The sequence below is a fragment of the Anguilla rostrata genome, chromosome 18, assembly GCF_018555375.3.
Source record: "Anguilla rostrata isolate EN2019 chromosome 18, ASM1855537v3, whole genome shotgun sequence".
Lineage (NCBI taxonomy): Eukaryota > Metazoa > Chordata > Actinopteri > Anguilliformes > Anguillidae > Anguilla > Anguilla rostrata.
In genome coordinates, this window is record NC_057950.1 from 10,739,185 (window position 1) to 10,752,228 (window position 13,044).

Genomic DNA, 13,044 nt, shown 5'->3' on the forward strand with positions numbered 1-13,044 from the left:
TTGCATTCATCAGTTAGGGTCTTAACTTAAACTGCTTGAATACATTTCCAGCTGTGTAAATGGTTTGTTTGTAAAAAGTTTCTCTGGATAAGTGTCTGCTAAATCCCAGACTGTAATGTACTGAGAAATCAGAAATAAGGACTGCTCTCCATCCTGGTGCAGACCACAGCCCCATACACCAGATAGTGTCAGGTGTGTGTGTGTGTGTGCGTGTGTGCGTTTGTGCATTAGGGTATGTATTACTATCTTTGTGAGAACCAAATGTCCCCACAAGGATAGAAAGATGAGGAAAATTACACAAGGTGGGGACCTTTTTCTGGTCCCCACAAGTTCAAGGGGCTGTTTTAGGGTTAGGACTTAGGGTTAGGGTTAGGGTTAGAATTAGGTTAAGGTTAAGGTTAGGCATATAGTGGTTGGGGTTAGGGTTAGGGTTAGAGGTTACGGAATGAATGTAAGTCAATGGGAAGTCCTCACAAGTATAGCAATACAAACATGCGTGTGTGTGTGTGCGTGCATACGTGCGTGCGTGCGTGCATGTGTGTGTGTATTTTAGGGGCTGGTCCCTGGTAGGAGTGATGACTAAGCCTTTGTTTGTTTGCATGATGTGCTGGAATGGATAGAGTAAACAGACATATACTAAATGTCATGGAGTGATGTGGATGGAGGGATCACATAAATGAGAGGAAGAGAAAAGTTGGTCTGAAATTCATATCTGGATTAAATTAATCGCTGATCTTTAACTTTGACTCCTAAGTATGTGTGACTGCTTATCAAGTTGAACGCATTTCTTTTTAATTAATTTCAGTGATCTTTGAACGAGCCTGACTGTGTTTGCAAAGAAGAAACTATCGCTTGCAGTTTAATTGGAAAAGGTTGAAGACATGTGTTGATTGAATCCAGTCCTCAGTGCTGGCTCATGTTTCAGTGTAGTCTGGTCTGTGTGCAGTTTTTAAGGTTGCATTGTTTTAGTGAGGGCTGGGCTTAGTCTGTGAGTATGCATGGTTTCACTATGTATATTAGTGTTGGGTTGCTGTGTGTGTTTTAGTAATGTTGCTGTGTGTTTGTGTCAGTAAGCTTGTGTGGCTTCTGTATGTTAGTAAGGTTAGACTGGTGCGTGTGTGTATGTTTAAGTAACGTGTTGCTGTGTTTGTCAATTACATTGATTACATTGTGTGCATGTTATAAGTAACGTGTTGCTGTGCGTTTGTGTACGTAAGATTGTGTTGTTAGTGTGTGTCAGTAAGGTTGCATAGGTGCGTGTGTAGCTGCGCTGGTCAGCGTGTATCAGAGCAGCAGCGGAGTCCGTGCCCAGATCGGCCAGTCCTCCCAGGGGGGCCCAGTGTCGTGTGGGCCGTGTTTGTGTTTGTATGGGAGAGGACAATGGGGAACAGTGGCAGCGGTCAGCCCGGAGACAAAAGCCAGCTTTGACAAAGGGGCGGGACGGGGTGGGGGGGGGCGCGGCACGCAGACATCTGTCGGAGCGGCCCGGTCCCGCGGGTGGCTGGAGGAGGCCGGAGAAGGAGCGGATTGAGCTGGCACAGGCACGCTGTTGTTCACGGCGATGGCCGCTCCCTCCGGCACACGCTATACGATTAGCCCCTCTGCACCCCTGACCGCGCCCATTCCTGGGATCCTGGTATTGGGCAGCCATGCCTGACGTTACCTAGGAACTGTGATGTCAGTAAACAAACCTGGAGTAAAGAATCTAGGTGTATTGGATGCTGACTTGTACAAGACCTGTAGCCTAAAGGTAGCCTTTTTCCATTTGAAAAACAGAACCAAAGTAAGACTAATGCTCTTGTATTAGTAGGCTGATGCTAAAAGGTTAATGCTCACTTTTGTTACTAGTAGATTAGACTGCTGCAGTGGTCTCTACTCTGGTCTTCCAAATAGACATGTGTGAGTGTGGTCATTGTTTGTGTATAATGTTTATGTGATGATGTCATGTCATGGACTAAGTGAGGGCTGATTGTGTGTGTGTGTGTGTGTTTTTCTCTCAGCTGGTCTTTTGGGGTGCTCATGTGGGAAATTTTCACACTGGGAGGCTCCCCGTACCCTGGGATCCCAGTGGAGGAACTCTTCAAGCTGCTGAAGGAGGGTCATCGAATGGACAAGCCAGGCAACTGTACAAATGAACTGTAAGGACATCTTACTCTGCCTCCCTTTCTTTAGCCTAAAATGAACCCATTATCCTCCAGCCACACCTGACACTCAACCTCATCCACCTTCCTACTTCTGTACACATCTATTTATCCAGACACTTCTTGACTGTGCCATTAGGGGGCAATAGATGCAGTCATTGCCGGAAGAAGTGCTGACTGGGGCTCCAAAAGACTCTCATCAGATCCGTTACCCTCTCAGACTCTGACCCCCGCACGCGTCCACTCTGTCCAGATGTTGCGGACGCAGACAGATGTGCAGGGAACCCTTATCAATGGGACCATTCACTGCCTTCCCCCTCAAAGCGGGTTTGACAGAGGTCCGTCAGTGTGGTCCAGTACAGTAGGAGCTGGGAGTCCCACACTGTACTGAGTGCCGGATGGCGGCCGGGACTGTGGGAATAGAACTGCGCGCTCATGTAAACCGTCCCCACCGCGGGACAGTTAGCGATCGAGTGTTAGCGGGCCCGCGCTCACGGTTACATTTAACCTGTTCCTCTGAAGTATTTGATGGTCCAGTCGAAGCTTGACTCCTGAATTCTGTGTGATGCCTTGATATTTCCTGGCTCCGCTTCAGCAAAGAGCCTGTCGTGACTGGAACAGATTGATATTAAGATGAGTCATAATAATGCTGACATAAGACCCTTCACTGTTAAAAAGCACTTTTCTAAATGGTATAAACTAATATTCAGTTCAGATTCTGCTATGGTTGGTATTTTCAGTCCTGCTAGTATTGAACACAGAACGAGAGCCACTGGGTCACACCAACAGTGGCGACATTGACGATAAATCCATGTCAGTCCTACCAGAAGTGATTCATGCACACTTTGACTGTGCTAGCATGTGTGCTGGCAGTTTACTTTCTTTAAAATGGAGCTGAATGACTAGAGGTAATGTGGCTTTTTAAGACCGTTCTACTCTACATTCTGTTTGGTATGATGCAGTTGCTCTGCTATGCAGGGTAATAATCTGCTGCACTTTTATTGTTACATTTTTAACCCTATTCTTCCACTTTACTGCTTATTTAAAGTAATTATGGATTATTGTTATTGTGCCCGCTGTGTTGTATCTAATGTATATTATTTAATTGTATAATGATAATAATGAGTAGTAAGTGCTCTACAGGTTGAATGAATGTAAAGAGTAGGGTAGGTAGGTTAGCACAGTAATCCTCACCTGTTCTCTTCTGCAGGTACATGATGATGAAGGACTGCTGGCACGCCATCTCATCCCACAGACCCACCTTCAAACAGCTGGTAGAAGACTTGGATCGCATCCTCACCCTGGCAACCAATGAGGTGAGGACACACTAGTGACGCCCATTCACAGTCACTCCCATTTGCCCTGCCTACACTCAAACCAGAGTCACTCCCATTTACCCTGTCTCCCTTGAAACCAGAGTTACTCCCATTTACCCTGCCTGTATTGAAACCAGAGTTACTCCCATTTACCCTGCCTACACTCAAGCCAGAGTTACTCCCATTTACCCTGCCTACACTCGAGCCAGAGTTACTCCCATTTACCCTGCCTACACTCGAGCAGAGTCACTCTAGATTTAAGCCTTCGCTCTGTACAGTGACATATTATTTATCATTCCGTTGTTCCATTCCTTTCTTTATCTTCAGTAAATTCAGTGACACTCGCAGGTATTGTATGTACCTGAATCACAGACACAAATCAGCATTGCTGTTTTTTCTGCCAGTAGAGAGCATGTGGATTTTTCTTAAAGCTTATATTCTCATTGTGTGAGTTTCAGGTCTGAACAAAGCGTCTTATTATGCTGCACAGGTCCAAACAGGCAGCAGCACTTTCATAGTGCTAAACGCAAACATATACAGCTATAAGCTATAATTATAAAGTTATAAGCTCATCTGAAAAGGAAAAGACTGACTACGACACGTAGTCTCCATGCATTAAAAAAATGTTGCCAGCCAGATGTAGAGAAGACGTTAGGAGTTTAGAAGTGTGTGTGTGTCTCAGAAGTCTCAAGTTCACATGAACAGTACTGCCCTGCAAATAGGCTTGGTGTTGCTCTTGCTCCAGTACTGAAGAGTTTATTTCTTCATAGTCAAACGTTGCATCTGTGTTCAGGCTTGAACCGTCACCTACAATATCCATCCAAGCATGTCTCAACTGCAGAAATCCATCCAGGGCTCACTGAGGGTTAAAGTGGAATTCTATAGATTATGCCAAAAGCCAAACTTTGAATTTGAACTTTTTGAAATGTAATAAAGTTTTTTTTTTTTTTTTTGCCCCAAACCGCTCACAGATGTGGAGGGTTTTCAGTAACGCGAGTTGCCTCGTGTTGAGCTGGAAAATGGGATCCAGCACTTGTTTCAGAAACCAAAACCTTTTCTTCTTCCTGCAGAAACTTTTCAATAACTGCCATTACAAAAAAAATCAAATATACAAAGAAGAAAAAAGAAAATCAGCACGAGAACTTGAAGTTGAGAACTCATTAAGGTTTTTTTTTTGTTTGAACGCGTGACCTTTTCTTGCTCGCTGGAGCGGCCGCCAGGGTCGTGGCATGTTTTTTTCCAGCGATTTTTTCCAGCTGTCACATTGCGCTGAAATTTTCGGTTCCAGTTTCACGTGTCGAGTTTATTTTCCTTTGGGTCGGGAGGCTGACAGAAACCGTGCCCGTGCGGTAGTGCCGGGGCCTTGCGGTGTCCAGAGTCGTACGTTCTGTTTGAACAGCGCTCGCCTGTGTGCGGGGGACTCTTCCCTCCAACACACACTGAACCACTTTGTGCAGAAGCTGCCACAGCTAGGCCAGGCCTTCCACCAGTGAACTGTGCCGGAAAGTTCCCCGCAGTTGTTGATACACGTTAGAGCTAAGTATTAGTTTTAGAAATATTTTTGTACAGACCAAGTTTTCTTCTTCTCTGACATTACGCGTTTGTTTATATCTGAAGTCCCTTGGTAGCGACCATGTATATTATGTCTTATAGCAAACGTTCAGCGGTTTTAGCAAAGTGTGTAAGTAAAAGACAGACTCTGTTTCTCGGCTGTCCTTCAGTGGAATATTACGTACCTACGTGTATGTCTGTGTTCATGTGAGATTCTAACTTCTCATCCTCTCTTTCTCCTTCCTTCTCTGTCTCTTTTTTCTTGCTCTCTTCCCCTTTCTTTCTCTTGTCATTCACAGGAGTACCTGGATCTATGTGCCCCAGCAGAGCAGTATTCTCCTAGTTTTCCTGACACTCGGAGTTCGTGTTCCTCTGGTGACGATTCCGTGTTTTCCCACGATCCCTTGCCCGACGAACCCTGTCTCCCCAAGTACCAGCACATCAATGGAGGGGTGAAAACATGAGGGGCGGGAACGCAGACTTACCCCTCCCTGCCTCCCACCCCACCCTTCACCCTCTCTGGCACCCAGAAGACTTCAGGATCCAGCGGGTGGGGGGGTGGGGGTGGGCTGGCAGCTGTGCTGCTGTCGAAAGTGAACTGAGGTGTGTGGGGAACACACACACACATACATACACACACCTACTCGCATACACACGTACACATGCACACGCACACACACACACAAACACACACGTATGCACAAGCGTGTGAATCAAGCTCTTAACAAGAGGACTGTCCTCTCTGGGTTTCCCTTCACTGACCGACTGAATGGCCATTCCAGGACTTCACTCTTAGCAGTTTTTTTATTGTTATTATTTTGTCTTATGGTTTTTTCCAAGGTTCTTGAATTTTTCCTGAAATTTTCGTCATTCCGCTGACTGGCATTCCAAGACTTTTTTCCCAAGGGAAGAGCGAAATGAGGGATGCAAGAATGAAAATAAGAAACGAACTGAAAGACAAAAAAAACAAAAATAACAAAAAAAAAAAGGAAACAGGAGAGCAGAACACAGACACTGTCTCATTTATTTTGTAATATTGTTTCTTTTCTTCTTCCGATAAGCCCACACAATTATTATTTTGGAGCAGAATAACACACGGTATATAGTGCTGGGTATATTTGTAAATATATTCAAATATGTATAAATATATATTATATATTTACAGTGAATTATTTTTTGTATGGATTCCCATAATAATCCCCCCCTCCCTCATTCTTGGAGGTGGAAGAGTGAGATTCTGCCCTGGTATGGACCCTGTCCTGAGTCTCACACGCACCTGTCTGTCACTCAATCACAACAGTGGAGTATTGGCCTTCAGGGAAAAGAGGTAGCATGTTAATTTATTGACTTATGTTTTTAAAAATGAATAAAAATGTAAAAAAAAAAAAGAAAATGAACGAAACACAATAATAAAATAAATAATAATATTAATAATAATGATAAATAATCCATTCTGTTTATTGTAATTTAAAATGATCTTTCAGTGGAGGTAACAGAGAAATATTGTAGTGGGTACTTGAAAGATCCTTGCTTTGTGTGTGTATGTGTATATATATATATATATATACACACACCCACACATAAATAATTCATATGTTAAGTTTAAATTCTGTACAGTCTGTACATTTTAGAGTCCACAATTCCCATCCATTCATAGATTTTTTTTTCCATCTACTTTGTCCACTCATAAGTTGTATTTGAAATGAGAAAATACCGCATATTAATATATGATGGACAGATACCCACTACTGTTCAGTTACTTCATCTAGACTAAATATAGATTCCACAGTGTTCTCATAAGAAAAAATGATTGAAAGTGAAAATGAACAAAAGTATTAAAAATCATTCATGTTTTCTACAGGACCAATTAAAATGTTTTCTGCAGGTGTTCATTTTTTTGACACTTTTGCAAAATTAAAGATGAAAATCTTATGTTTGTGACTGCTTATTTCACTCAAAAGGATTCATTTATGACATATTTTCATACGTCTCAGTTGTTTTTGTTTTTTGCGTTGTAAAACATAGTTGCTGTTTACGCAGAACTAAGAAGCCCACTAACGATATATTTGCGCATATTTGTTAGGAAACTTTCCTAACTACGTACATGCAAAGACGGTGAGACACAAAGCAGTATCAGCTACAAATTTAATATAGGGTAGATAACATTTATTCAAGTTGAAAAACAAAATAACAATGAATGTATAGCTGAGAACTTATTTTCCAGCGTTCACATTCACACATACACAAGACTTCAAATTGTCACCTTAATAAGCGAGAAATGGGTTTGACGATTTGACCGAGGAAGGGATGCAAACTTAACCGCCAAACGGAAACCGTAGCCGGAGAATGTTCCGTCTCGTATCCCTGGGAACTAAGGAAACGCTCCCTGGTTTCCAGGAACCGGCGAAGGTTTCGAGGGAGGATGTCGACTAACAGCAGGGGCGGAAAAAGCCTCGGGGGAGAGAAGTCGCAGAGTGAAACCCGCGCGGAGATTTGCGCCTCTCGTTTGTGAAGTGAGAGGGGGATTAAAATGTTTGGCGCGCGCGGTTGTGGTCTGGGTGCTCTCGGTGGTCCGGTGCAGCCCGGTGACGCGTGAGGCCGCCGGCCCTGCCGGGAGGGCAAGGTGAGCCGGAGCATGGAGAGAGCCGCGGCGCTACGCCGCGTTCGACGCGCTCCGGTTGCTCGCTGCAGATCGCAGCTGAGATACGCGCTCATGTACGCGCACGCACGCGAATACGAGCACACACACACACACTCAACCCTCACACTTCCTTCGGGTAGATTTGAGCTCAGATACATAGAGGTGCGCGCGCACACACACACACACACACACACAAGCATTAAGATCAGGGCTGAAACTAGACACATGCCCATTACAGAATACCTAATGTAGTGCCATAATGTAATGAGATGTTCTATTTTTATTATATAAAAATCATCTTAAGCTTATGGGACAAAGATTGAATTATCATTTGAAAGTTTCAATTCATAGAGTGAAATGAGGTTACTTTTAAACTTTGCAACAGCTTTTTAGTTCTTCCTCCGCCCACCTCCCCCAATCTCCCTCCTTATCCTGTTATCTGCCCTCTCTCGAACCCCCCCCCGCCCCTCGGCCCCCTACCATAGCCATCTGCCATGGCCGCTGTGTTTGCCCAAGGCCCAGTCCTCTGGAATGTCAACAAGGGCTTTGTCTGTGGCCCCAGGTGCGGAGATTCATTGCCCTTCTAGTGAAAGGTAAGGGCCTGACAGCATACAGAGAGGGTGGAGCAACGGCTCAGCTTGGAGTTCTTACGTTATCTTACTTTACTACGAGTTAACATTCAACCCAAACCACACACAGTGTGTGTATTGCCAAAGAGTGCATCCAGAGTGCAGCAGTTGAGCTCATTGATAGTAATGGTTGTAGTTAGTGGTTGCTAGTGATAAGCAGTGCTGGTTATAATAGTAGTACTGCCTCTGGTAGTAGTTGCAGGATTAGCTGGGGAAGTAAATGGTCATAGTAGCAGTAGTAAAAGTTTTTGCATTCATAGAATAGAACGCTTGTAGTAAGCAGACGTCAGACACACACACACCTCACACAATATCGGAGTTTTCAGGGAGACGTCTGAGAGGGATTATTTTGGGCCGGGGGGTCAGAGGGGTGGGAGGAGTGGCTCAGAACCTTTCGGCGGATTTCTTATAATGTATATTTTCCGTTAAACAAACCAACTCATCTTATATCTTGCTGAGATTTCAGCAAACCGGTTGTCTTCTGCGACAAAGAACCATTCCCAAGGGATTTTACATGGTTTTCTGGAGTGTCGAAGATTGTAGAATGTGTTTAAGAACATTTAAGGGACTCAGCGTTGGTATGGACAGTGTTTAGGGTATAAGGGACTTAATGTTGGTGTAGACTGTGTGTTTGGAGTATAAAGGACTCAGTAGTGGTGTAGTCTGTATGTTGTTTGGGATATAAGGGACTCGGTGGTGGTGTAGACTGTGTGTTTGGAGTATAAAGAACTCAGTAGTGGTGTAGTCTGTATGTTGTTTGGGATATAAGGGACTCGGTGGTGGTGTAGACTGTGTGTTGTTTGGTGTACAAGGGACTCAATACAGGTGTAGACTGTGTTTGGGGTATAAGGGACTCAGTAGTGGTGTAGTCTGTATGTTGTTTGGGATATAAGGGACTCGGTGGTGGTGTAGACTGTGTGTTGTTTGGTGTACAAGGGACTCAATACAGGTGTAGACTGTTTGGGGTATAAGGGACTCAGTGTTGCTATAGACTGTGTGTTGTTTGGGGTATAAGGGACTCAATGTTGGTGTAGAATGTGTGTTAGTGGGAGTATAGACTGTGTTGTTTGGGGTATAAGGATTTCAGTGTTGGTGTAGACATGTAGGCTTATGGTTGTATATTGTGTGGCAGTGACAGTGAAGTTGTGGGGGGTCTGTGAGTTTGAGGTCAGGAAAGGGAGACAATAGGTCTTCTGCTGTTGTTTGACAAGGGTTTACAGAGGATTGCGCCAAAACAATGTGTGTGTGCATACGTGTTTGTGTGTGTGTATGTGTGTGTGTGTATGTGTGTGTGTGTGTGTTTGTGTGAACATTATGAGATGAAGTGCAAGAGTAAATAAGGATTACTCAGGGATTAAAAACAGTATCCATTTCATAAATTGTTATTTTACTCAGTTTGATTTATTTCTAGGAGCATTACAGGAAAATAAACATATTGTTCCTCTCAGAATATTGACCCAAATTCAGCAGAGCTAAGAGGAAGATTCTCTGACTTTTAAGCTGTCTTTTGCTGAACAAAACAATATGCATGACATTATTTTTCAATTTTAGCTCATTTCACCCATTTTCCTTCAAATGTTCTGCCTCCCAGTTATAATTGAGTTGGAAAGATTGAACTTTCGTTACATTCCTTCTCCTCGGCACAATGTTGTATTTCTTTTCCTATTTCTTTAAGCACAAACACATTGAGAGAGAGAGAGAGAGAGAGAGATGGAGAGAGGGAGGGAGAGAGGGAGGGAGGAAGGGAGGGAGAGAGAGGGAGACAGCAAAAGAGAGAGCATGCAGCACATTTCCTTGCAGGAGAGAAATGGTTCAGGCATTGTTTCCATTGTTCAATTTCCTCAAAGATGCCAAAGTTCTATCCCATCAGGCCTCCTGTCTCACAAAGATGACATCATTCATGACATCAGAGTTGTGCAGCAGGATCTCTAAGCAGTAGAGGTTGTCTCATGTGTCTGTCACCCGTACCATAAATTTTCATTAAGTGACTGGACAATTGATAAGATATCAAGCGACAATATTTTGTTGGAGTCCGCACCGATGTATGGTGTGTGTGTGTGTGTGTGTGTTAGAGAGACAGAGAGAACAAGAGCAAGAGAGAGAGAGAGAAAGAGTGAAACGGTTGCTTTCTGTCCTGTTAAATGCCTGACCTGATGTAATGACCGCATACAGAATGCAGGGGTGTCTTTTGCACACAGAAATAGACATAATTCTAGTCTTTCACAGATGGACTGTTTCTCTCTGTTTCTTATTTTCTCTCCCTCTCTCTCATGTAATATATCTCTTCCCCATGTCACTGTTGTGAAATTCTAAATGAAAATAAATGACTAGTGATACAGCTGAGCTCAGTTTCTCAGTAAAGTTACAGTCTCTGAGCTTGTTCTTGCCAATAAGAGTATTCATGGAAATAAAAAAATGTAAAATGACATTTTAATTGGGACATTTTAATTTAATCTGCAGAAGCGCATTTCAACAGAAGTACTGATCTCGGAACTGCTCGATCACTGTGGAAAAAGATCTGTAAGCTAGAGGAGAAAGAGACAGGGCCATCATCTTCAGTACTGTTGAAGTGTGTGTGTGTGTGTGTCTGTGCTTATGTTTACCATACGTACAATTGTAACGTCTGGTCCAGAGTGTAATGATCTGGCGACTTCTCTTCTGACTGCAGTCATGGAGAAACTGACCGATGTGGAAGAGACTGGGATTTCCACAGCCTATCATGGTCAGTCCCTGAAATCAGGTACTGAAATACATTTTCAGCGTTTTCCTTAATGGAAGAGAAACAGAATGACAGGCCAGGGACATTATCTGGTGGCATTCTTCATAACCTGCCTAGCTTGTGCTAGTTTCTCAGATGAAACAGAAGCACGGCTGTTGGTGATTTATGAATACTGTGACGACAAGCATCAGAAGTTAATGGCAGACTGTAACCCCTCCACACCTCATACAGCAAACAGTTAGCCCAGTGTTCCACTAAGCAGCTAATGCTATAGCACTGAGGTTCCTAAACCTTCTAACCCCCAAAATTTACCATCCTTCCTGTTGACATTTTGATAACTTCGCCCATCATTAACTTCAGGTTTCAATGCAGTGAAACATAATACAGATGACAAACTAACACATGGAATCACGTCTAAAACACGATATGTATATGCATATGAAGGCATTTATTTGAATTATTTAAATTTATGAAATATGGAAATATGTAGAAATTATATTCAAGTGGAAATTTTTGAATTTTTAAAGAATGAGTTTTGGAGCTCCTGCATATAGTGTTTATAACTATATCCACACAGCTCTCTCTCTCTCAACTGGATGCAGTTCCATTTTAATGTGGTTATTAAGTGTTCTGGATTCTTTTGGGCTGGTTATGAAGAACGCCTCCTAAAACAGGAATGCTCCACTCTCAGCAGTAAGACAGCGCGGTGTAATTAAATAAAAGTACTAACCCAGTGCGCCTCGTTACCTGCCCACCAGCAAAAACAAGAGCCACCTCTGTCCTGTTCAGGCAAGACATGGTAATTACTGCTCCCCCCTAAAAACCACTCCTCTTCAATCTCAGCTCCTGTCTCTCCCCCCTTCTCTCTCTCTCTCTCTCCTCTTCATATGTCGTTTGCATAACTGGGCATCAGGCCAACACAGATTAAAGTAATGCAAAAAGATTCCCATGTATAACTTAATGGGCCATTTTTTTTTCTCTCTCACAAAGACAATGCAAGGTGTGTAACTCTGGGTATCCTCAAAGAAACGCTGTTCTTCCCCGTCAGCCAGCCCTGCGGCTCTGGATGCGCTCATAAGGGGAGTTCCATTCCACGGAGAGGTCAGATGCTGTGTGCTGTTATTTTCCCAAAAGTCAAGTTGCTCTGGAAGAGACCGGCTGCTAAATACATATAAACTAATGCAATTTAATGTAATATAGTACAACGCCATGTAATATAATGCAATATAGTGTCATGCAATGTAACATAATACAATGCAATGTAATATGTGCCTGTTTGTGCAGAGGTATGTATGCTACATATTTATGTGTTGCTTACGGCAGTAAGTGAATGGAAATGCATTGGAATCTGTGAGGAAATATTTATTCAAAAACAGTGAAAAATACAACAAATCTGTCACTTTGAAATTAATGAAAGGTGAAATGAATGAATGAAAAAGTGTTTGAAGCGTTGATTGCAGAAAGATATGGACAAAGTCACTGTGACGTCACCCACTGACTCTCCATGGGCTTGGTGAAAACGGTTTTGAAGCCTGGGAAGTGTAGTTTGTGGGCACCACCATGTTGTACAAATTGGAGCCAGGGACTGCACAGTAGGGATTTGAAGTCCAGTCGTCCACTAAGCGTGAGAGATATAGTGACTCAATAGTGACGCAGCTAAGTGCGTCACTACCTAGTCACTGTATTTCACACATACATAAGATTATAGACTTTTGACCAAAAAGAGAAAAAAGTTCAAAATAAAAAAATGTGGGTCTTTTATAATCAGATAGAAGCAAATCATCTTTATTCAAAAATGAAATAAATGAGAGAAAATGTCTACGAAGACATTTATGATGAAAAATTCACATGGCGTATAGACTTTTAAAAGGTGCGCTTTTGCAGTCAGTTGGATGGGAATCATGTTTCCTCATCAACGGGGCTGAAATGAATAAATGAAAATGTTTTTCAAGACATTTTTTATAAATATAAATATATACCTGAGAAAGACAGATACATAAGCCTATAGCCTTAAGTCCAAAAGTCAAATACATTTCACTACTTTACA

General features: G+C 42.8%; 1 protein-coding gene across 1 annotated transcript in view; it reads left to right on the forward strand.

The window, feature by feature from the left end:
- Positions 1-6,940, forward strand: part of fgfr2 (fibroblast growth factor receptor 2) — a 48,826-nt gene extending 41,886 nt beyond the window's left edge. The window contains exons 17-19 of the mRNA XM_064318145.1: positions 2,001-2,138; positions 3,352-3,457; positions 5,308-6,940. Of these exons, the coding sequence (XP_064174215.1) occupies positions 2,001-2,138; positions 3,352-3,457; positions 5,308-5,472 (409 nt within the window). The 3' untranslated portion in view covers positions 5,473-6,940. The remainder of the gene's footprint in view (positions 1-2,000; positions 2,139-3,351; positions 3,458-5,307) is intronic.
- Positions 6,941-13,044: the final 6,104 nt, after the last annotated feature.